The sequence below is a fragment of the Phalacrocorax carbo genome, chromosome 19 (genome assembly GCF_963921805.1).
Source record: "Phalacrocorax carbo chromosome 19, bPhaCar2.1, whole genome shotgun sequence".
NCBI classification, from domain to species: domain Eukaryota; kingdom Metazoa; phylum Chordata; class Aves; order Suliformes; family Phalacrocoracidae; genus Phalacrocorax; species Phalacrocorax carbo.
The window spans coordinates 822,600-845,811 of NC_087531.1; the positions used below are offsets into that span (position 1 = coordinate 822,600).

Below are 23,212 nucleotides of genomic sequence, written 5' to 3' on the forward strand. Positions count from 1 at the left end.
ACAGAGTGAAAACCACGGGAACTCGCAACATCCAGAGGCTTTGGTACAGGGAGAGCTGAGAAATACGCTACCTGTGAGGAACGGCGAGAGTGCAAACCTTTATTTTTAATAAGATCCTATAAATAAAATAGGAAAACAGAAGCCTTTTTCCACTCGCTTCCTCCCTGCACAAATCAGTTGCTTCAGGTTATTTCCACGGCCTGAGTGAAGAGTGAGGAGTTTCAGCAAAGTCCACGCTGGAAAACAAGGAATTCGGCCAAGTAACACAACTGCGTGGAGGCAACACGGACAGAGAATTTTCTTGGCCACCTATGAAGAGGCGGACATCTCAGAGCATCTGTAAACTGCCTGCGGATGGGAAGGTCGGGAGGTCTCACACAGTTCTTCCATGCCTGGAAGAAAGAGAACTCGGGATGCGGATCACCTCGCGCCTCCCTGCGCAGACCGCTCAAGGCCGAGCCCCACCGGTGCCCTGAGCACCGACAGCCACCTCTGAAATGGTGGATACGGAGGCAACAGACCGATGAAGCCTTGCTCTGCTCTGTCCTCTCGCTAACAGCTCCCTCCACTAACAATCTAGAGCTCTGAGATAATCTTTTCCTGGAGGCAGCTCACTTCAGGTCCATCCTGGAAAGCCCCAGAGTAGGTCTGAGGCCCTGCCCAAAGCCCTCCGCGAGCCAGAGGGTTTCGTGCTCCGCCTTACCCGACAGCTCCAGGTTACTGCACCAGTCTGTAGGTGATGTAGCGGCCCGCCGTCTCACTCGGTCTTATGATCTTCACTACCTAGAAGGCCGACAGAAGGAACTCATGAGGGAGAGAAGCTGGCGGCGCTTCCCCCGCAGGGCTTCCCTGCCCGACACGGGCACGCCCTCAGGCCCAGGCAGCGTGGCTGTAACGCTGCGGCGCGCAGCGGCCGCGGGGCGCTGGGGCTGAGCTCCCCGCTTCAGCTGGGGGCGAGGCGTGGAAGTGCCACCCCCCGGCGCAGGGGGAGATCAGGGAGCGCGGGGCTGGCGTCACAGCCGCTGGCTGTCACCAGCCGGTTCAGCAGCAGCTGGGACTGCCGCCTACTTGCTAGAGTCTGCCCTGCTTAAACCCACCCGACCTAACCTACAACAGCTTTTACGTTTGAAAGAGAGACCCTTCCTGTCTCTGAGAGTGCTGAACTACTGCAGACGGCTGCGGCTCCTTGCCCTGCCCACAGGGAACCGCCGCCTGAGGCTACTTCCCTCTTACCTGACCACGCTTTATTCCAAAGTACCGGGCCACGGGATCCCCGGCCTGTATCCTCGGGAGCTGGTTCTCTCTCAGCTTACTGCGTGGGAGTCAAGGAGAAGCAACCAGCCCAGGAACCTGCTCGTTACCACAGCTCACAGAGCCAAGTAATGAACCACTGCATGCGGCTGTGCTCATTTTCAGCCCAAAGCAAGCACACATCACACCCAGGCAGGAAGGGAGGAACAAACAAAGGATACTATCTGGCCAGGAGCTCAGTTACTTCTTCCTTTGTCATGACGACGTGCTCCGGGACCAACTGTAAACAGGAGAGACAGACTGTAAGATGAGGAAGCCAGAGAAAGCAACTAGCTCCTCATAGCAGCAGGAAAAGCAACACCTTTGTAAGGAAGAAAACTACGACTACGTCTCTCAGCCCGGCCTTCCAGCCCAGAAAGGCCTCTGGCAGCAGCCCTCGCTGCAGCTCGGCACAAAGCCCTCGCTCCACCGCCCGACACTGCTCACCTCGTGTTCCGTGATGTTGATCAGAAGCTCTTGCTGCAGGAACTGCTCCAGGATGTATTTGGGAGCCATATCTACCAGGGACTGGAAAGGAAAAGGTCTGTAAGACCGCAGCACTGCTCTGGAACAGCCCTGCCTGTGCTTGGATCTGCTTCTCAACAAACACCGGTCACGGCAAATGTGGAATCGCCACATGCGTGGCTCACACAGGCGCAGCTACGCGGGCAGAGAGCGCACGGATCTCTTGACCGCTGGCAAATAGCCTTCTTTCTCTCATCAGCCTCCGGACCATCGACAGGCCATCGGCTGTTCTGGAACCAGAACCAGCTGCTCTGGCTAAACACGCTTGTGTTTTAAGCAAGAGCCTGTATTAAGGTAGAACAGGCTTTAGCAAGAGATTGTATCTGGAAGGAAATTCTTAGCTTTTATGAGCCTAAAAGCAGCCTGAAAACCGGACAGCAGAGCATCCACGGCCTGCGATAGCCCTGACTCTGGGTCTGCCTCCTTTTGCAGAACTTTGTACCTGCTTTGCCGAGGGGGTCATGCCTTGCTGCACCACGATCAGCGCTCGGGTGATGTTCTCCTCCTGCATCCTCTGGCAGTACATCTTGATCGTCTTTATTCCGACCTTGGGCTCCTCTGGGAAAGGAGTCGGCCCAGGGTTACCGAGAGCCCTCCCTCATTCCGTGAACCCCTCCAGAAGGCGAAGCCCCTCTGCCCAGCCTCCAACAGCGCCGGCAGAGGCGGCGCAGCCCGGGGACCCCCGGCACAGGGACTCACCCGGGAAGAAGACGAACATCTGGTCGGTGGGATCGTCGTTGTGAGCCACCAGCACCGTCAGGTCCGTGCGCCGGGGCCGGCCCTCGCTGGGCTTGTCACCGAACTGCGCCTTGAACTCCTCCAGCGTCTGGTCCAGCTCGTCCTGGGTCACCAGGTAGCCCCGATCGTGGCAGAGCTGCCGAGAGCGCCCTCGGGTCGGTCAGGCGGGCGGGCGGGCGGCCCGCACCGGGGCCCCGGGGCCGCCACCACACCGCCAGGCGGCCGCGTAGGCCCCGCACCGCCAGGCCGCCGCGCAGGCCCCGCACCCCCGCCAGCGCTCGGCCCCGCCGGACCCCAGCAGGCCCCGCCGGACCCCAGCAGGCCCCGCCGCCCGCACCTGCATGATGGTCTTGCGGATCTTCCACAGCCGGTACGTCTCCTCCTCGTCGTCCATGGCGCCCGCCGCCCGCCGCTCGAGGCCCCCCGCGGGCTGCCCGCGCTAGTGCCTGCCCGCGCGGCGACAGGCGGCGCCTGGGTGGCCGCTGGGGGGGCCTCGGCCGCGGGCGCTCCTGGGAGCTGTAGTCCGCCGCAGCCGGGCCTGTTCCCCCGCTGTCCGCGGCCCAACCCGCTACAGGCCGCGGCCCAACCCGCTACAGGCCGCGGCCCACTGGAGGGAAACCGCCCCCGCGTGGGAGCCTGCCGCACCCCCCGGCCTGACCCCGCCCCGCCGCCCCAAGGTCTCTCCCAGCACGCCGATAAACATCTCTGCGGCCACCTCGCGCACCTTGCTTTTCTATTGGCCAGCATCACATCTATCAAACGGTCGGACACGCCTCTTTGAGCGCTGACTGGCTGCGCGGCCGTAATGGGGCGGTACCTCCGGGAGCCGGGGACGTCAATTGGCTGAGAGGGCGGGGAGGGGCGGCGCGCGATGGGATGGGGTCAGGCGGCGCGGCGGGCGCTGCTGTGCGGGGTGGCGGTGCGGAGCCGGGGCTGCAGCATGGTGAGCGCGGCCCGGGCCGGCGCTACCGGGAGGAGGCCGGGGCGGCGGGGGCGGGGCTGTCGCCGCGAGGCGCCCGGGGACGGGCGCGGGGTCGGGTGCGGGGCGGAGGATCCCCGGGGGGGCGGGGGGCGACGGTCGCGGAGCCGCCGGGCCCGGCGGAGGGAGGCCGGGGGGGAGGCCGGCCGATCGGTCGCTGCGGGGCTGCCCCGGCCGGGGGGTCGACGGGGGGGACGCAGGGGGAAGGGACGCGGGGGGCGATGCGGGGGGTCTCCGCTGACGGCGTCCCCCGCCGCCCCCGCAGAGCGCCCAGGCGGAGGACTGGCGCTCGGCCAAGGCCATCTATGACTTCCACGCCCGGGATATCGATGGCAACGACGTCTCCCTGGAGAAGTACCGGTAGGAGGGCAGGGCCGGGCGCCGCTCGGCCTTGGGGCGCGGGGCCGGGGCGGGAGGAACGCGGCTCAAAGGGCTCGGAGCGGCGCCGGGCCGCGGTTACACCTCGGCGGGCCAACGCGTTGCGTAACCCGGGATTCACCCCCTTTCCAGAGGCTACGTCTGCATCATCACCAACGTAGCTTCAAAATGAGGAAAAACCGCTGTAAACTACACTCAGCTTGTCGATTTGCACGCCAGATACGCTGAGAAGGGTTTACGCATCCTGGGGTTTCCCTGCAACCAGTTTGGGAAGCAGGTACGTGGGGGAGCGGGGCGAGGGCCCCCCGGAGCACAGGGACGGCCCCGGCACACTCACAGCGCAGCCCTTCTCACCTTCCTCAGGAGCCCGGGGACAACGCTCAGATTAAGGCATTTGCTGAAGGCTACGGGGTGAAGTTTGACATGTACAGCAAGATCGATGTCAACGGGGACGATGCCCACCCGCTCTGGAAGTGGATGAAGGACCAGCCCAAAGGCAGAGGCACCCTGGGCAAGTGAGTGCGGGAACGGGGGGCTGTGGAAGCCACCCCAGCAGGCTCTGTCTGAGCGGCTGGCCTGGCTACAGCAAGAGGAAGAGTGGTTTTTTTTTTCTGCCGCAATCTCATTCCTGTTTTTTCTCTCCTAGTGCAATAAAATGGAACTTCACTAAGGTAAGACACGGCTGCCTTTTCCTGGGCTTGCCTGGGCTGCACCCTCGCTCTTGGGGGACAGTGGGGAGTCCCTGAGGCATTGCAGGGAGGAGGGACCTGCATGTCCAAGCTCTGCTTTGGGTGGTTACCCTGGATGTCGGGGTAGGAGCATCCCAAGGGGCTCCTGCACTGTCCTGGTCCCTGTGCCTGGAGGCCCCCAGCAGCCCCCAGCCTGGTTATCTCCAGCCCTGGCCCAGAGGGGCAGCAAGCAGCTGAGGGGGCAGCTGCTCTGCTGGGGGCTACAGCTCCGCAGGCAGGACCTGCCCCAGCCCAGCCCCGCCATAAGCAGCTCCCTGGGCTGCTCTGCTGCTCTCGCAGGGCTGCAGAGCCCGTGCTACAGCTGCGCTCCCTCACCTGGGTGCTGCTTCACTCCCACAGTTCCTCATTAACCGGGAGGGCCAAGTGGTGAAGAGGTACAGCCCGATGGACGATCCCTACGTAAGTGTGCTGCTGGCGGCGTTGGTGTTACGGCTCCGCCTGACCCGGGGGAGGAGGGGAAGTGCGACAGCAGCTCTCTGCAGACTGCGTCTGTGGAGAAGCACGGCAGTGCTGGGGCTGAGCACTGCTCTGGAGCAGGCTCTGCTGCCGTGTCTCGGCTCTCTTCCCCTCTGGTGGGGGCAGAGAAGGCACCCCCGTGCTCGGGCGGGGTTGGCTGTGGCACCAGGGAAAGCGGGTGCCCAGCACAGGGTGGGCAGGTGGTTCCAAGCACCCCCCCTCTGGGCTGGGACAGAGGGGGCTTTGGGCATGTTTTTGGGGCAATGGTGTTCTTGTAGTGCAATGCTCCCTTCTTTCTCACAGGTGATCGAGAAGGACCTGCCTGCCTACCTGTAGACCTACTCATCTCACCCTGCACTGTCCCCTTGAGCCAGCACCAGCCCTCCTGCTGCCTGTGGAGCCTTCTCATCCAGCCCCAATGACGGTCTGTCTTCAAGCCAGCTTGCTGGTGAGGCAGACCCGAAGATCTGGCGTGCACCTGCTGGAAGAAGGCTTCACAGGGCCCTTTTCTCTGGGCGTAAAGCAGGATCTGGTGTTCTCTTGCAATAAACATTAGAAATGATGGGTTGTGTCTGGGTGTGGGGCAGAGGGGGGTGGATGGGGCTGGGTCTGCTGTGCTGCTCCCACGGAGAACCCGGAATGTTGCAGGGGAGCCAAGACCTTACACAACTCCTGAGCCCAGAGGGATAATCCTCATTACTGCTGAGTGGGGAACTGCACACAAAGCCTGGCTCAGCGGACTCGTGTGCAGCTCACGCAGGAAAAGCTGGAGCAGGGGCTGTGTCCCCTCTGCGACCTGGCCCTCCTAGGACCCTTCCTTGCCCTCAACCAACAGGCACCGGCCTAGGATGAAGCAATGGGGTTGTTTTTCTCCGAACACAGCTGGAGGCTGACCAACTACGGGCGCAGTCTGGGCGCGCAGCAGCACACTCCTGGCCCGGCAGCAACAGGGCCTGTTCCAGCAGTGGTGCAAGCCACAGGCAGAAGCAATTAGTGCAAAACAAAGTTGTGTTGGGATGTGGTGAAATACCTCATGCAGCCATAGATGTGTCTGTTTGCAGCATGCAGGGCCACAGATGCACCCATCCTCCTCGGGAAGTCTCGGCTGTAGCTTGTTGATTTCCAAAGGCACAGCCTTGTCTGGCCCAGCCCATGGAGGGAGGGTGTGGGAGAGTTTGCGTTCAACTGGTGATGTGCTGTGCAGGAGTGCTGCTTTCCCTCTGGGGTCTGGGGGAGATACTGAGTCTCCCCTTAATATCTGCAGCCCTGTCCTCAGTGTGGGGCCAAGGGTAGAGTGGGGAAGAGCCCCAGCGCCCCCCTGACACGTGCAACCCGGCACATCACGGATGCCGGGAGGATCCTGCTCCAGCCTGCCTGACCCCTCGGCCTCCCCGGGTAGGCAGGCTGGTTTCGGGAGCTGCCCCACAGCCCCACTCAGTCTTGCCGTGAACTCTGTCGGCATCCCCGCGCTGCCCGGCCGCACGAGGCGCGGTGCGAATTGCTCCTCCGTTACCAGCGCCGTGGCCCACGGCCACGCCACCTCCCGCAGCGGCAGAGCGGGGCCGGCGGTGCCTGGGCGAGATGTCCCGGCGCCGCGGCGGCCACAAGTGACGAAGCTGCAGCAGCTCGCGCTGGAGGAACGTGCCTGAACAGCGGCTCCTTTATCTGCGTTTTCCTCAGCAAAGCCGGGAAGGGGCAGCCTCGCCGAAGGCCGGCGCCCAGGCTGGCTCCGGGCAGGACCCTCCCACAGCCCCTGCCTGGCTCGGGGCAGCAGCCCTCAGCGGCCACCGAGGTGGTGACGCAGGAGATAAACTCCAGCTGCCAGCACGACCCTGGCCCTCGGCTTCCCTATCCTGATCTGAGGCCCCCATGGGATCCTGGGGCAGGACTACACCTCTGGACAGACAGACAGAGAGCTGGGACTTACAGAAATCTCGTACGTGGCTTCCTTTCCATTTTTACTGAGCAGAATGAAAAATTATCCTTCTGAGGCAAGTAGAAAATTCAGGAATTATTAGTCAAAGGCACATATTCTAAAAAAATCTCTTTACATATATACATCTCAATTAATTATAAATACACATAGAAAAACAAAGGCAAACAACAAGCGGATTAAAAAGTGCTAACAAAAAGGTATAAGGGAAGAAAAAAAGGGACTCATTTAAAAATACATACAATCAGTAGGACAACTGCATAATAATTTAGTTAAAAGGTATTGTTACATATTATTAACCCTGACAAAAACACAGGATCGGGGCAGGGAAGGGCGTCCTTGAAGGTGCTCTCTGTCTCTCCAGAGATCAGGGAGGGAGAATTGCATATATTTTAAAATTAACATCAAAGCCACCAGGTAAGGCTCCGGGTGACGGCGGAGAAGTGGCTGCCGGAGGGTGCCTAGCGGGAGAATTCCTCCTCGTTATTCCTGAGATTAAGCCTCTCTGAAATGGGTTTTCCTGGCGTCCTTTTCTCTCCTTGCTGAGAATTCAGCAAGCGCCGAGCGAACGAACCAGGACATGGGTGAAGCCGGGACCTCTCCACAAGTGGTGTGGACTGGGACATATTTTAAATAGAGGAGTATCTGGGGAAGGGAGAGCCTTGCTCTCTTCAGGACTAGGAAAAGGCTGTTGCGGCACCCCGAGAAAGCGGCGATCCCCAGATGGCCCCGCAGCAAGAGGCGATCGTGGCTGCCGTGAGCAAAGCTGCGGGAGAGCCCAAACCTCTCCGGGCAGCAGCAGGGCCACGGGGCGGGGGGACGCAGGGGCTCCCTGTCTTTGGTGTTTACTTTGAGGTAAGGAGGTTTCCTTGAATGCGGTAAGATGCAGCCCCGAGCGGCCCCAGCTGCAGGGCTGACCCTGGCCAGGAGGGCGGGGGGGAGGCAGACGCCAGCTGGGGAGGGTGGGGGGTGAGGACACGCCCCCACAACAAAGGGCAGGGACCAGAGCAATCTCAAAAATGAGCCCACACACATATCACGCGGGGCAGGTCTAAGGTCTTAATGTGTCAGGGAAGGTGGCTCCTGTCTCAGCAGTAGCACAAACACCGACCCAAAGCCCTTCCCAAGGGCAAACAGGGCGCTCGGCCAGTCCCTGAGCCCTGGGGGGGACACGGGGGGGACATGGGGGGGCCAAGGGTCTCTGCCTGGAGGAGGGGACTCAACCAGGCACTGTAAAGCTCCAGCCCCCTCAAGACTGACCTGTCAGAGCACGGGGGACCCCAGCGGAGGCGTCTCCCGGCTGGACCTCCTTCCCCAGGTCCTCTCCGAGGAAGGGCCGGGCCAGCCAGGGGAGGTCTCGCGTCCTTCCCCTGAAAACATTCTGGTGCCACTTCTAGGAAATGCCTCGATGACTCGAGACAGAGAAAAGAAACACAGCAGAGGGGAGGCTTGCGGAGGGGCTGCCAGGCCTGGGGCATTCCTGCCAGCAGGCAGCTTCCTGCCAGACTCCTTAGATTAAAGGGAGAAAATAAAAGAGTTTCCCCGGGACCTGCCGAGGTGGGATGCTGCTGGAACAGGGATGGCGACAGAAGTGGCTGGAGCCTACCTCTGTCCTGGGGAGGAGGCAGCTCGCCCAGCCGCTCCTGGCCAAGGGGCAGTGGGTCGTCTGGGGCAGTGCTTTGCAAAGCAGACCTTTGCTCTTTGGTATTGGAGGCTGAATTTGCAGCGTGAGCAGCGATACTGCACATCCCTGGTGCTCGCCTGGGAGCAGCCCGTGCCAAGGTCAGCGGTGGGCAGGGCCGGGTCGCCCCGATCCAGACACCCAGGCCTGTGTCCATGGCCCAGCCAGGGACAAGCCCGATAGATCGGGACCGGTGAGACGGCCAGGTGAAAGGACACCACGCGACAGCAAGTTGGACAAAGCACGGCCAGCCACAGCGACCTTGAGAGGCTAAAGTGCAGGACAGGCTGATGGGACACACGGCCCTTCTGCTCCGGGGAATCCCCCCGTGGTCCCAGCGTGGCTGAGCTCTGACGAACTCACAAGCTCTGCCACGATACTGACAAGCGAGGCGTGGGTGCAGCCAGCTCCTGCCTTCTCCCGTGGAGCTCAGGCAGCCCCAGAGGTATCCGCGTCCCCTCCCGGGAAGGGCAGAGCAGGCACAGTCAGTTTTGCTTCTCAGCTACGCCTGCTCAGCCCTGCACAGAGGGACACTTGAGCTCAGTGGCTCCCAACTCCTCTGGGACAGCATTCCCTTCCCCTTCACCCCTGCCTTCAGACCCAGCCCTCCACAGCAGCCTCCAGGTCCACAGCAGGGCTGGGGCAGCCCACGGGGAAAGCTGGCAGCAGCCGACGCAGACACGGTTTGGTCAGCCAGCCCTCGGGGGGACCCGCTCTCTGGGCTGGAGGGCTGGGGAAGGCACGACCCAGCTTGGGAACTCAGTAGTCTGCAGGGGGACGGGCACAGAGGAGGGGGCGTCTCTCCTCAGTCCTACACGGGCACTGACCTCTGAGCAGGACTCGAACGCAGCAGGGACCATCAGGCCAGATCAGCTGAACTTGACAGCACTCAACTCCCCCCAAGCGCATGTTATATACAAATCTATACATGCCTGACTGTATATTATATATAAATAAACTTTGCTTTAAGGAACTATAGGTATTTTTTCTTCCCTCAGAAACAGAAAAGGATCAGTCCAAACCAGTAGAACAGCCGGGGCTCCCCAGCTCTCACCTCTGCGCCAAAGGGTATGGATCCGCAGCGGCCGAGCATCGCCTGGCGTGCCCAGCAGCTTTCAGAAGTCTGCGTAAGGCCCACTGAACTGGATCACGCTCTGGCGCTCCTGGGGGAGTATGTTCTCCTGGGGGGCCCCATTTAACGTCCTTAGCATGTCCTCCAGGATCTCTCTAAAATTGATATTCCCATCCTGTTGGACAAAATCTTCCTGCTGTTGCTGCAGTATCTGCAAGGGTCCTGGGTGGGGCAGAGACAGGTGTTCATGCAGCGAGGAGCTCAGAGGCACGTTCCCCTCCAGGACAGGGGCCGGGCTCTGGAAGGCAGAAGGGTGACTGAAGCCAAAGGGTAATCTGTGCTGCTGGTGTGGCTGGAGAACAGGCTCCGAGGGGAAGCACAACGCACCAGGCTCTGGGTTCATCACCACGTCAGGAATGCTGTTGCTGGGAGGGCTGTAGGTCAAGTCCAGGATCTTGTCCTGGTGCAGGGAGTGACTGGGCAGGGGGACCCCGGGCCCCGTCTGCGTGAGGTCCAGGGACTGTGGCAGGATGTGCAGTGGCAGGGAGAACTGTGGGCTCTGCTCTTGGGCCTGGAGGAGTCGGTTGTGCTTTCGCTTCACATTCTCGTCCATCTGCTTCAGCTCCTCCAGCACCTTACGGACACAGCTCTCGGGGATCTTTATCCCTAAGGGAGGAAGGTGCATCAGTCCCCAAAGCGCTTTGGGAAGGGACGGGGCCCTGTGGGGACACGGGGATGGGCAGCAGCACGGGGGCCCATTTGTCAAGCACGCTATCCCAGCCTGCTTCGCCCCTCAGCTGGGCTGCAGGGCAGGGAGATGGCAGAGCAACCAGAGCAAAAGCAGCTCCACGGCAGGCTTGCAGCAGGCAGCAACAGTCCTGCTTCACATGGGCACGGAGGGGGAAGCTCAGGCCAGGCTCACACCCCCTGCCCAGTGCCCAAACACATGGCAGGTAGCCCCAGCTCCCGCCCTTCCCATGGGGTCACCTAAGCAGTGGGTGCTTCCAGGCTGGGACACAGCCCTCTTTAGGAAGCGAATTTTGGCACTGGGCAGTCTGGACCCCTTTTTCCTTCTCCTAAAACATTGTGCTCCCTTCCCCCTTCCCAGCACTTCACCTACCGACTTGTTTCTTCTTCTCCTTGGTCTTGAGGCGGACAATCTGCAGGTAGCTGGTGTTGGTGATGTCTGCCATGATGCTGGCGATCTTGCTCCAGACCCGCAGCAGGGCTCCGCACAGCATGTAGTAGTGACGCAGGCGCATGCCCTGGAAGCACTCCTTCCCCTCCTGAATCAGCTTGCAGCTCCTGTTCCTTCAGTTCAAACGGGAGAAAACCGCCCAAATCAGCACAGGCTCCTATGGCAGAGCTGGACCTCCCACCCACAGCCTCCCCGGCGTGGTCCTTCCCCACTGCCACAGCCGGGGACCCTCTCCCCAGAACCGGCTCTGCCTTGGGGAGGGCAGGACAGGATGGGGCTGCAGGATCCTTACCAGACGGCATGGTTACACTTCTTCAAGGAGAAGTGGTAACTGCTCTCCCAGTGCTCCTTGGCTTCCTCGGGTGGCACCTGCAGAAGAAACACACACCATTAGAGATTTTCCACTGTCCAACATGCAGCTGAGACTTGAAATCCAGGGCTGGGAGTCAGGACACCCGGGTGCTACCACTATCCCTGCCCAACCCACAACATGGCCACAAGGATCTGAGAAGGGGTTACAGCAAATGTCCTTCCCAAAGCCGCTGAGAGAAAGCAGCTTTTCCCTCTCCCCACACTGGAGGGCTGCAGCTCCCACCTACCCGCCGGTACTTCTTCTGCAGACTGTCCAGGCTCTCAGGCTGGCTTTGCTTCCCAATATTTGGCTTGTAGAGGATGAAGTTCTTCCCGCGGCTCTGCTCTGCCAGCAGACAGGTGTGTTTGCAGCCTCGCATCTGTTGGGGTAGAGCTGATGGTTAGTCGCAGCCTCTCTCCCCAAGCCTATATTTCACTAAACTAACCCCTTCCTTCCAGGATGGAGGTTCTTGGAGGCATCTCCCAGCCCCCTGCAAGAGGTCAGACATAGACCTCTTACAGCCACGGTGGACCTTCTCCCGTTGGAGTCACCCCCCGAGCTGAGGTGCTGCCCTGGCAGAGCGCAGAGACCTACCTTGTAGGAGAGGTAGAACCCATCGAAGGATCCTGTCAGTTTGAGTGACTTCTCATAAGCTTGTTCCCACTTTAAGCCTCTGTCAACGCTGATCTAAACAGGGACAAACACAGGTATTCTGTAACTTCAGGAAAGTGCATGTGTCTGTTTCACAAATCACACCCTCAACACAAACTCGATGCTGCTGCAGCCTCTAAACAGGCACTGCCAGACTGCACTCATGGGTCTGGCAGCCCCGAGCCCCCGGGGCAGGGCAGGGCCTCTCCTTGCCTCCTCTGTGTAACTCCCAGCACCGATCACCTGCTCATGGCCAAGGCAGATGTGATGCAAACATGACGCAAAGCCGCAGCGCAGGTGGAGGGACCCAGCAGCTCACAGCTCCAGACTGGGAAGCACTGGAGAAGACTGGACTGCAGAGATAGCTGTGCAGGCTGCCTACCTTATAAAACACGACCTGCCCATCCTGCGGGTGCCCAGGGGTCAGGAAGACCTCCTTGCTCTCCTCATAGATCTCATCCACTCCTGGGGCTAAATCTGTAGGAGGAAAGACTGCTGTAAGAAACGTCTTCCCACATGGCCTCCTCTCCCTGCAAGAGACTCGGGATTTGTGCTGTGTGAGGACACTGCAGTGCCTGAGACGGCTGTGGCCGTGGAACAGCCATCAGTCAGCACAGGGAGGGGCAGAGAACCTCAGGGGTGCAGTAGGGAGAGGTCTGGCCACCCCTCTTTCTCCGTACCTAGGATGCCCATGTCGTATTTGCCCTCCTTCTTGTCCTTTTCAATCAGATAGTCAAAGGTGTCAGAAAAATACTGGAAGAGCATGTTCTGCTTGTCCACCTCCAGACCCAGGATGCGGTTCAGGAACTTGGTGATGGAGCAGTCTGCAAGAGCACGGCAGGTCAGAGGATGAGGTGCAGCTGGGCACGGAGCCACCAGCAGGCTCCCAAGGACAGCCACCCGACCAGCCACCCAACGTCCCTTCCCAATGGCAGCAGCCCCAGGGCTGCTCCTCCAGCTGCAGTCAGCTGCCAGGCTCCTGCAGGGAGATGTGACCTGCAGCACGGGCTAATGGCCGCAGGACCCTCTCCTCAAAGCAAACATCCTCCCCTGGCTGCACAGCAAAGCCCTCGAGGCTGTGCTCCCGTGCAGATGGGCAGGGTGGGCCGCGACACACCTGCCTCTCACTTCTCCCCCACGCTGGGCAGGAAAAGCTTGACACATACCCTTCTCCACTGCGACAGTGCCGTACTTCATCTGATTGCAGCAGATGCCCACAGAGATGAGACCTTGCTTCATTTCTGGAATGGCAGAAGACAGCTTGTGCATTTTAGGGTTAAGCTCCTCCTCAGCAGTCCTGCAGGGCTGCTTCCTCTCGAGCTGTGCCCGTTATTCCACAGCTAAACTTGTCCCAGACCCATTTTCCCCCACCTCTGGCAGGGTGACATGTATCTGGGTGGCCAATTGCCCTGCTCACTGGTGAGCTGCTAAGCCAGTGGTACTGTTCCCTCTCTCTGACCTTCAGCCTGCTGCTTGGCTCTTCAAGCATCTCAAACCTGAGACCGACCTGGCCAGCGATGCAAAGAGACCCCGGAGCTGATAATGTTCTTACCTTGGAAAAATGCAGCCTCCCCTCTGTCGTAGCTCTTGGGCACAGGAACTCTGTTCTCCGTGTGGTTGAGGATAGTGGAGAGAACTCTGTCTAGTGCTTTAGCCCCGTACTGTGAAAGGAGAATCGCGCATGGGACAAACCCACATTGGCAGCCCAGCACACCGAGCGCCCCACAACACTTCTGCCCGCACTGCAGAGAAAGCCATGGCCTCCAGGAAGAGCCACGGACCTGGTGGCTGTGCCAAGGGGGAAGCCGTGCTTCAGGGGCTCCTCCGTCCCCAGGGGACCAGAGCACAGCAACCCGCACGTCCGCCCCGCGGCGCTGGCACCAGCTCCCTTGGGGGCGGAGGCCCACGCGCCCTTCCCGGCACCCCCGCGGGAGCACCGTCCTCCCGCCAGCGTGCAGCTCGGATGCGTGATTATTAGCTCAGTTCCGTATGCTGTAGGTGAGGCTACACGCGGGGAGCTGGGTGCTAGGCCAGATCCTGCCTGTAGATGCCAGCAATGACCTTCCTGCCGCTGGCTCCCACTGAAGGTACTTGCTGACTACTTCAACCCCTCCTTGGCTGAGCTACCCTCAGAACAGCCGCAAATTACCTTATTCTCAAAGTTGTACTTGCTGAGGTCTCGGGACTCAGTGGCCCGTCGGTCTCCATGAGTTAAGGCACCCTAGGAAGACAGACCAAGCAAAAAGTTCTTACTTTTAGCTGTTGCAAAACACCAGAGAAAGATGGCCAAAGCCACGTCTCAGGAGAGGCCGGGATAGGAACGTGCTGTGGGGAGGCAGCGTTCCTCTGGAATATTGAGACTTTACCAAAGTATTTGAGGATTTATCAGAAGTGGAGATAAATGAAACAGACAAATTAATTATTCCATTAATTATTTCATCAGCTTCCTGGAAACAGATGGGTTTACTCTCCTGTAGCAGTAGGGTAATTCCAGCATGTGGAATTGGGTTCTGCTTCCCTGAAATTCCTCCTGATGCCTTGGTTACATATTCTTCTTCACTTCCTTTCTTAAATCCCAGGATACTAAAAGCCCTCTGTTCTGCAACGCCTTTAGTCAGGGGTGATGCAATCCCCCGTGCTAATTACACTGGCCACGCCAGCGGGAACACTGAAATGGAAGCTCTTCACAGAGAACTGGAACTGACACATTAATCTCTCTGCTGCAGGGCACTTACTAGGCTCTCCAGACGTTTTGCCACGATGGATGCAAACCTCCTCTCCCCTGCCAGCTCGGAGATAAGGAAGACATACTCTGGAGCAGAAACCTGGTTTGATCGGTGCGTTCGACCTAGAGGGACATGAGAAGTGAAAGGAGAGGTTGGTACGGCCTGGCTGGTAGGGGAGGGGAAGCTGAGCAAGAGGTGAGAGCACCAGAACAACTTTCCACATTATGCTGGTTTTCATCACCCTGGTGCTGCTGAGCCCTTGGCAGAGTTGCATTTACAGCCCTGACCCGCTGGGGCTGAGGAGCGACTCCCCAGTTCGAGCTAGGATGCGCATTACTTCTTCTGTGCCCACGTATTGAGCAACCGTCGCTCCGCATCCTCCAGAGCCTCCCCCGGGGGGAACCGAAATCCCCAGGCACCCCCGGCGTGTTTCATGAGGACACGCTGCTAACACGTATGGGAGGGTTCCCGCTTCCCACACTGCAGGTCGGTCACTCCTGAAGTCAACACAAACCTTCTCCACAACTGCTTTGTGTCTGCATTTCCATCCCGGCAAGGTGCCGTATCTCAGAAAGCTAAAGACACCTGCCCCGCCTGCAGCAGAAGCCTGGCTCGGGCAGCCACGCACACCTTTCCTCCCCAGGACTGCCCAAGGGTGCACGGTCTGAGCTTCACTCAGGGGAAGGGGACGGTGACCGAGAAGACCCAGCCCTCACCAAACTGCTGAATGGCCCGGTCTGCGCTCCAGGGCAACTCCAGCGTCATGTGCACCCGGCGCTTCTGGTTTTTCACCCGTCTGTCTGCTTGGAGAGAGATACCTGAGCTGGAGGCCTCGGAGATTATTGCTACAAGCTAAGGGAGAGAGACAAGTGAGAAAGGAGGGTGAGTTTCCTGGACATCTGCAAGGCTGCTTCGAGAAACAGCCCGAAGCACAACAGTAGCCCGAGCCCACGAAGGGACCCAGGACTCCTTGCCACCTTCCAGCGGGTCAGACAGACAGACAGAAAAGCTGCAGAGACTTGCTGGCCTGAGGCTAGCAAGGCACAAGCATGCAAAGGAACCCTCCCTCTCCTTCCCCTCTCAGGGTACTTGCTCCCGTGCAGATGTCTAGAGGTTTCCTTGGCTCAAGCCTGACTCACCTTTTCCCCTTTCATAAAACGCTCCTTCTCCTTCAGGTTGACATGGTCTATAGAGAGGCCTTGCTCTGCGCGGGACTCGAACATGACGGAGCCGTCCGGTCTGCAAACCACCCGGCCCTTCCGCCCCGTCATCTGCACACACCGCACAGGAGAGAGAGGCTGTTAGCAGAGGGGAGACACCTGCACGGCGCAGCAAGTCCATTTTAAAAGTCAATTCTCAACAGCTTTTTCAGATTGTGAGGAAGGAGAGGAAACCCTCTTCCAGCGGGAACGCCCTTTGCTGGCCCCTTCTCCTGTCACCCAGCGCCACCAAAGCATACTCTTGATTGTGAGGAGTACCTCAGCCACGTGCTCCGGGCCCCCAAAGTGATTGATCAGTTCATCCAAGGTATTGAGAGGTAGCTCTTTGCCCAGTGCTTTTACTTTTGCTAGGAGGTCCTGCTTCATCCTTTCCACGTGTTCTAGCTCTCTCAGGCCGTGCATCTCTTTCTGGGAAGGCAGCATGTGAAAATTACCTGCAACGTAAAATGCAAAAGTTTAGAGTTACCTGGTAATTGCAAACTGGGGGGGTGGAATTGTCCCTAAGGGCTTCTGGGGACACTATCTGATGAGCAAAGACACCTTGACTTGCAATAAATGCCGCTGAGCACGGCGTGAATTCCCTCTGGGCTTCCCCGTTTTGGTGGGAAAAGGAGCACGCAGGGCAAATTCTTCCTGCTCGCTGACCACAGCACGTTACGGTGAATCAGCCTCACAAGGCCAAGTCTGAACATCAGAGGATAAAAACTAGCCAAGATCATAAGGCTGTTCCAGGCACAGAAGGAGCTTTGCCATTCCAAGACGACGCCAGCAGAGTCTCCTCACATCAGCTCGCCGACTCTACAATCCCCTTAGCCAGAGCCCCCCGGAGAGGTCCCGTCTGACCTGCCGCTGCCGGTGCTTGGGGGCACTGGGGCGGGTGGCTGCCTGCAGCTGCCCTCCCGCGCACTGGCTGCTGTGCTCGACGCAGCCAAGCGACTCCCGTTCCCGGCTCCCCCCCGCGGAGGAAGGCGCTAACCCCGTGCGGCGGCTCGGCTTACTTCTGTCCTCAGCTGCAAAGCCGTTGTAGGTGTGCTCCACGAAGATGACATCGTCTGTCTCGAACACGGACTCCGGGGAGGAGTTGAAGTCACTGTCGAGCCCCATGTCAGAGTCGGTGCTGCTGTCATCGCTGATCTTGATCACACCCACGGGGTCACACATGCCCTTCAGAGCCTTGGCGCAGCGGCCCCTCTGCTTCCCTGCAAGGGAGAGCGAGCGGCGTCAAGGGAGAGTCCCCAGCCTCATGCGTCAATGCAGAACAGCAAGTGCCAGCTCAGAAAGAGGAGGAGAAATCACAAAATAGCTGAGATTGCCCCAAATGAAAGGCTGATCTTGGAGAGACAGAGCCTCTCGGGACAGGGAGGAGGGGGAAGTTAGGAAGGGAAGGAGAGAGGGGCACGGAGAGAAAGGGAGAGAAAGGAAGAGAGAGAAAGGAAAAACAAGGCAATCTTTATCAGGACTGAAGCTAGTTGCACACGTCAGGATGAACACGCAGCCGGCTCTAAGCAGTGCTAACTCCTCAGGGGAAGGAGCCCGCAGGTTTGACTGCCTCCAGAGGAACGTGCAGGACATGGGGAGCTGCCAGTGTTTCGGGACGTTGTTTACTTCCAAGCACAGTAAGACATGCCCCTGCTACGTGAGCGGGTTCACAAACCAGCTTGCGCAGGCTGCTCTGCAACAGCAGCCAGTCAGGACAACCTCCGCAATCTGCCAGCGCTGCTGTCCCCCTCTTCCCCCTCCACCGCATCCCACCGGAGGAGAAATCCCAAAACTCTTCTTACCTGCAGCCGCAGCCAATAATTTGGCAGGGAAGCGATTTTTTCTTTCCCCCCAGGACACCTGCCATGCTATAAGTAAGGGGAGCGGAGAAACCCCCCTTGCTGCAGGAGGGCTTCAGACATGCAGCCAGGACTCTTGTGCAATCTGCCCCCAGCCTAGGCAAGGGAGCGGCTGAGGGAAAGGGGCACAGCTACTGGGCAAGAGGCGGCGGCGAGGACCTACGCTGTGACAGGGGAGTGGGTTAGAGGGAGGAAAGGGTGAATGACCTAAAGCTGCCGTCCTCCAGATGAGAGAGAGTGACGGGAGATGTGCAGGAGGGCAAACTGAAACCAGGGCAGAGTAGCAAAAAGCATGAAGTAGGGAAAAGGGAAAAAGAAAAAGAAAAAGCTGAGTGGCTGGGGTGAAGCAGCAAGGCAGGAGGTCAGATGCTGGGCAGTGGAGTGTGCTCTTACGTTTTCTTTTAATGCCAGTTCCTTTTTCTCTCTTTCTTTTGGTTGAAGGAAAGTGCTTCTGAATTAGTGATAGAAAGACGCCTCTGAAAGTAAGATGCAAAATTTATTCTAGCTACCAGGAATAGGAACATCTGCCGTATCATGTAGCAACGTGTATTTGAGACAGCACCACATTTCATGAGAGAGGGGTAAATCCTGCCCCACAACTACTAGCGCGTCATCAGCCAGCCACGGGTACGGCATGGCTCTGCAGAACAGCAGCAACTCGGACTGAGCGTGTTTCACCACAGGCCTCTGCTGGGAGACACAGAAGTCGGCCATGGGAGCGTGGGCTGCGCCAGCAGGTCCTCAGCCGTGAAACGGGCGTGCCGAGGGATGCAGAGCACTGCAATGCCGGGAAAATCGCCCTCCGCCGTGGCCTCCCTGCTGGCGGCGGGAGCGGGGCCGTTCCAGGGAGACGCTGCAACGGAGCACGTGGCACGCCAAAGCTGCAAGACCTTTATATAGCAACTAAGAGGGAGTTTTAAATGGGAAACTCTATACTGGGAAGATGTTACATCACTACTGAAAAATCCAGCGAGTCCCAGCCCCTCTCCATGCTCTGACAGCAGAGACCGCTGTCAGGCTGTCCAACAAACGTGCTCCACCAAGTCCGCCGATTAACTGGACGTGGGCTCACTTGCCCACGAAACGGAGGAAAGTGACAAAACGAGGATACGTAGTGGTTTCAGGTGAATGGAAAAAATCGTAAGAGGTGGAAAACAAATATTTCTGTGGGCTGTTCTGCTAATAAAAGAGCAAATGCTTAAATGCGGATCGTGTTGGGTGGGACGAACCCCCAGTGCAATGAGAAGGCAGTGCTGAATGAGCTCTGGTTGGAAAATAAAAACAACAAAACAACAAACCAAACATTGAAAGCAACAGCTGAGAGGTATGGACATGACAACTCGCTCGTGTGAGAAAAAGGGAGTCTTGGGAACCGGGGAGGGAGCTCTAAGACCCTTGGTGTGGGGGGCTGAAGGAGACGTCGACAGCACCGCTCCCCGGCGGGGCAGAGCCCTGTGCTGGCTATGAAGTGCTGGCGATTACACGGCACCAGGGAGAACCCCTTTGTCCTGGGTGCTGGGGTGACCCTGGGCTCAAAATGCAACGACTCACTCCCAGGTCCGGAGCCTCCCTGCCATGAAACCTTGCCCTTTCCCGACACTTGCACTCCCCGTCTTCCCTGTGAATGAAGGGTTGGGCTGGTATTCGCTCGCTGAACAATCAATTTATTTTTAACCCTGTTTCTTGGCATCTTTTAAGCTGCTTCTTCCCAGCACACTCCCCTCAAGAAATCCCCTGAAGTACAGGACACCGCAGCCGGAGGCTCAGCAGATGCCAGGAGACTCTCAGTTATCCGGCCAGTGCTGCCGAGCAAAGAGCTCCTGCCTCTAGAACTGGGGACAGAGTCGAGCGGTGTGCGTGATCACTAACAGACCCTTCCTCCTTCGACAGCTGAGCAAGACTCAAAGGGACCACGTAGTCCTCTAGACTAAAGTCCTCTGAATTCTGCGACATGAAAAACAATCCAGGAGACGAAATCAGTCCAAGCAGTTGTTAGACTTGCCTTGCGCGCTGTCACCGAGCTGGTATTTGTTTTTCAGGAACGGACTAGCGACAGCAGAGTGACTCAGACCAACACAACCCCTCCATCAACACGGGAGGATCGCTTTGCCTAAACTGGACACACGCTGTCTCTGGCATCTCTCATTGCTTTCACCTGCATTAAGTGTCACTTCAAAAGAAGGCAGTAACAGCCCTGTCTCCTGCAGAACGGAGGAAATGCGACTCGTCCCCGGTTTTCGGCACCCACTGCGCAGGAACAGCCGCGTTCATGGGACAGGCCAGCATTTTGCAAGCTGCAGAAACACGGGGGAGCACGAGCCTCATTCTGTGCTGAAAGGGCAGCAGGAGTCCTGCTGCTGGCTTCGCTTCAGGCACAACCAATTCACCCCTTAGCTAGGAACAAAGGCAACACAACCAGAACGCTGCAGACGCCTTGCAATCGAACATGTCCTGCCTCGTACGCGTGCTGGAAGCCAGCACCGGTGAATCTACACTCCTCGGGCCACTTCTTCCTCTCACTGCTCCGGTGATGTCGCCTCACGTGATCGTCCCGGCCTCCGTCACCACATGAGAGTCTCTTGCTCGTTTCTTCATTGTCAACAGCCCCGTTTTCCAGACTCGGACCCACACAAACCCCACCTGAGCGCACATTTCTGTCTCTCCTACACCTGCCAATTCCTTTCAGTGTGCAGAGAGTCAGATCACGCTGTTCATGCCAGTTTGGGCCACAGGAAACTTCAAAATCCAGGATCTAGCTCATGAAGTCGTACTGAAGACACCGTGCCTCAAGGACCCAGCTAAGCATCCTCTCTACTTACAGCCTGCCCAGGGTGAGGCATTACGAAACTGCATTTCAAGAACTGCAGGTGATGAGTGGCCCCAGGGCAGGGCTTTCCCCAGCACACCTCCAGCCTCCCATGCATCCCCCCCAGCAGAAAAACAGGGATTTTTAACTCACTCTGCAGCAGAGACAAAACAATTTAGATGGCCGTCGTTCTCATCCAGGACCTCTCTGGTGCGAGCCTCCCCGGTGGACTGCAGGCCGATGACAATACACTGCAGGGAAACACAGGGGATGGCCCAGCAAGGCGTCAGGGAGAGGTACCACAGCCAGCACCAGGGCAAGCAGCTGCAGGGTCAAGAGATTGTATTTCACAGTCCCAGGTACGTTTCCCTTGGACCCTGTCCCAAATACGTGTTGGACCTGTAGCAGAGCTCCGGATCAAGAACCATCTCAAATCTTTCAGCATCCAGAACCGTACAGCTGCTCACACCAGAGACGATGACTCCGGTTACAGAAGCTAACTGACTGTACTAGGTTGTTTCTGCCTAAAATTTCCAAATCGCATCCAGATGGATGAAAGGACAGGGCTGTGCTCGAGGTGAAGGATCTGGTACCTCTTCTAGCTTGAGCATGACCAAACCCACTGTTTCAGATCAGCTTGCCCATAAATGAGCAGCGGGTAATGCCCCAGAAGACGAGGCCATGTTAACTCCCCAGTATCGCTTCCCGTGAATGTTTTCAGAAATCTGGGCACTGTACCTCATTCTGGTTAATCTAGAGAGAAACTCATCCTTAAAGAGGTTTTAAATTGCTTTCAAGTCAAGCTGAACGATCATTAACTCCCTTTGGTTGCAGACTACAAAAAAATCACTCGTAATGTAAGACTGATAGCTGCTGCCGCTGCAGCAAGGCTCTGATACCACACCTTATCCTTCGCCAGCTCTTCCTTGGCAAGCTCAACGAGTCGCCGGACTTTAGCAGCAATGCAGAGATACTTGAAGAAGCGCTGGTGAGCTGACCAGAACTGACCCCACAAGGATTTCCGAGACTCCAAGCCGATCCAGTCGGCCGCCTGCTGGAACACAATCAAGGCCTCTGCCCACTGCAGACAATACCGAGAAAGGCTGAGTTAATAATCTTGGTTTTCTTTTTCATTACTGCTGTGTAGGAGGTTATTAGAACAGTCTGGGGTTTGATAATCTGATTTAACATCAGTATTTATGGCGCTGTGCTAGGCTGAACGAGCAGCCTGGTCATTCTCTCCTTTGTGTGCTAGCATGATGTTGCAAGCTCTGGTTTGCAAATGGGGAACTTTTAAATAGAAGCAAAAAAAAAAAAAGAAAAAAGGTAATTTTTTACGTAAGCTGAGCATGTGCACCCCTTTTCTTTCTTATAAACAAAGTCTGTGGTCATGGCCACGTTTAGGGTCCTCAAGTCCTCCCACGTAACAGTGGCCGCGCCCAAAGTGCAATTAAACATCGCTCTCCCCACTGCAGAGGGACCAGCTCACCAACTTCGCTGCCTTGTCGTAGACAATCTTGTACTGCTGATCCAGCGGGATCTCCTCAATTCTGAAGGTCACTCCAGTGAAACTGAGCTGCCTGGCAATGTACATCCCACTGACCTTCATGTCCATTGCCACGATCTCCATTGCACCAACTCCCCTGGGAGAGGAAGACAGCAGTGAAACCCCTTCCTCTGCTATGGCAGCACCAGGTAGGCGCCTCTGCAGAACCACCGCCTCTCGTGGCTCAGGCTGCCCTCAGACACTGTCCTCAGGCATTGCACCCGGTTCCCAAACACAGGCTGCCACAAAACGTAAGCCACGTGAAAGGAGACGCTGGACATGACTTACCTCTTTTCAATCGCATGCAGGAACTCATCGAACGCTCTGAAAGGGGTGCCCTCCCCCCAGATCCCCAGGCGGCTCATGTAAATCATGTTTTTTGGCTCAGAGGCACCTGTTTGAACAGAATTCGCTGTTAGCAAAACCACAGAAGCTGTGACTAGTTTTCACTCAAGTACAGTGAACTCTTAAGAGGACAGTCATTTGCCATCACACCTCAGGAGACGCAAGGACCTTTCTGAACATTGCCCTCCATACACTGAGCGGCCAAGCGTCATCGCACAGCTCAACAGCTGGCCAGGAACCAGTTAAACTGGAAAGAAATTAGACCGACTTGCCAAAAAGTCACGAGTAATGGGCAACGATGGGGCTCGGGGCAGATCTTAGCACCCTAGACTCCCCTCCAGCACGAACGCGTGCTCTCGGCGTGTGTGCTCCCATCTCAAGGGCATCCTTCAGGTCACAGATGTGACGGGCGACTGTTTATGCACGGTGCCCACACAATGCCCAGAGACGCTCACCTGTGGCACTGGCATAAACAACCCTTGCTCGAGGCAGTTTGTTCTGGAGGTCCAGCACTGCTTTGCCCATTTTAGTAGAGCTGGCATTTTTGGCTTTGTGGCATTCATCAAACACAATCTGGAGGGAAACGTCAGTTAAGGAGAAAGGATCTATTTTCATCACGGGGATGGGAGCAGACAGAAAATACAACCCAGCCCCCGCCAGCCAACTGACAACCAGTCCCAGTACCAACAGGACTGACTCGTTCCCCACACTGCATGAAATCTGTCGGCT

General features: G+C 57.8%; 3 protein-coding genes across 7 annotated transcripts in view; 1 reads left to right on the plus strand and 2 right to left on the minus strand.

The window, feature by feature from the left end:
• Positions 1–85: 85 nt before the first annotated feature.
• On the minus strand, positions 86–3,156 carry POLR2E (RNA polymerase II, I and III subunit E). Of its 2 annotated transcripts, none has more exons than XM_064469722.1 (8): positions 2,891–3,156; positions 2,515–2,689; positions 2,258–2,373; positions 1,738–1,818; positions 1,473–1,531; positions 1,234–1,312; positions 704–783; positions 86–236 (listed from the first exon to the last, which is right to left on the minus strand). In XM_064469722.1, exons 1-7 carry the CDS (start codon positions 2,945–2,947, stop codon positions 718–720), a joined length of 633 nt encoding a protein of 210 aa, XP_064325792.1. In that variant the 5' UTR covers positions 2,948–3,156; the 3' UTR covers positions 86–236; positions 704–717. The 2 variants fall into 2 exon arrangements, with proteins under 2 accessions (XP_064325792.1, XP_064325791.1); XM_064469721.1 differs by having other exon boundaries at positions 86–392; positions 2,891–3,154.
• A 231-nt stretch (positions 3,157–3,387) lies between these two features.
• On the plus strand, positions 3,388–5,677 carry GPX4 (glutathione peroxidase 4). Its single transcript, XM_064469724.1, has 7 exons — positions 3,388–3,496; positions 3,798–3,892; positions 4,043–4,187; positions 4,274–4,425; positions 4,557–4,581; positions 4,999–5,058; positions 5,419–5,677. The coding sequence occupies exons 1-7, from the start codon at positions 3,425–3,427 to the stop codon at positions 5,449–5,451; spliced, it is 582 nt and encodes a 193-aa protein (XP_064325794.1). The 5' UTR covers positions 3,388–3,424; the 3' UTR covers positions 5,452–5,677.
• Positions 5,678–7,047: 1,370 nt separating this feature from the next.
• The window catches only part of SBNO2 (strawberry notch homolog 2), a 67,770-nt gene continuing 51,605 nt past the window's right edge, over positions 7,048–23,212 (minus strand). For all 4 annotated transcript variants that reach the window (XM_064469664.1, XM_064469663.1, XM_064469666.1 and 1 more), the window contains 21 exons: positions 22,939–23,056; positions 22,427–22,532; positions 22,082–22,235; positions 21,497–21,673; positions 20,746–20,843; positions 18,180–18,262; positions 16,947–17,147; positions 16,207–16,382; positions 15,868–15,999; positions 15,445–15,580; positions 14,738–14,850; positions 14,152–14,223; positions 13,555–13,663; positions 13,169–13,243; positions 12,683–12,826; positions 12,385–12,479; positions 11,946–12,038; positions 11,599–11,730; positions 11,292–11,368; positions 10,922–11,112; positions 7,048–10,467 (listed from right to left, as the gene is read on the minus strand). In XM_064469664.1, the coding sequence (XP_064325734.1) occupies positions 9,845–10,467; positions 10,922–11,112; positions 11,292–11,368; positions 11,599–11,730; positions 11,946–12,038; positions 12,385–12,479; positions 12,683–12,826; positions 13,169–13,243; positions 13,555–13,663; positions 14,152–14,223; positions 14,738–14,850; positions 15,445–15,580; positions 15,868–15,999; positions 16,207–16,382; positions 16,947–17,147; positions 18,180–18,262; positions 20,746–20,843; positions 21,497–21,673; positions 22,082–22,235; positions 22,427–22,532; positions 22,939–23,056 (3,105 nt within the window). In that variant the 3' untranslated portion in view covers positions 7,048–9,844. The remainder of the gene's footprint in view (positions 10,468–10,921; positions 11,113–11,291; positions 11,369–11,598; positions 11,731–11,945; positions 12,039–12,384; positions 12,480–12,682; positions 12,827–13,168; positions 13,244–13,554; positions 13,664–14,151; positions 14,224–14,737; positions 14,851–15,444; positions 15,581–15,867; positions 16,000–16,206; positions 16,383–16,946; positions 17,148–18,179; positions 18,263–20,745; positions 20,844–21,496; positions 21,674–22,081; positions 22,236–22,426; positions 22,533–22,938; positions 23,057–23,212) is intronic.

Excerpts from the sequence above, each read along its gene's own strand:
- POLR2E (XM_064469722.1), bottom strand. The coding sequence starts at position 2,947 with ATGGACGACGAGGAGGAGACGTACCGGCTGTGGAAGATCCGCAAGACC. Across the intron at positions 2,374-2,514 it reads GATGTTCGTCTTCTTCCCGG|AGGAGCCCAAGGTCGGAATA; the intron begins GTGAGTCCCTGT and ends CTCCTTTCCCAG. Across the intron at positions 1,313-1,472 it reads ACTGAGCTCCTGGCCAGATA|TAAGCTGAGAGAGAACCAGC; the intron begins GTATCCTTTGTT and ends ACTCCCACGCAG.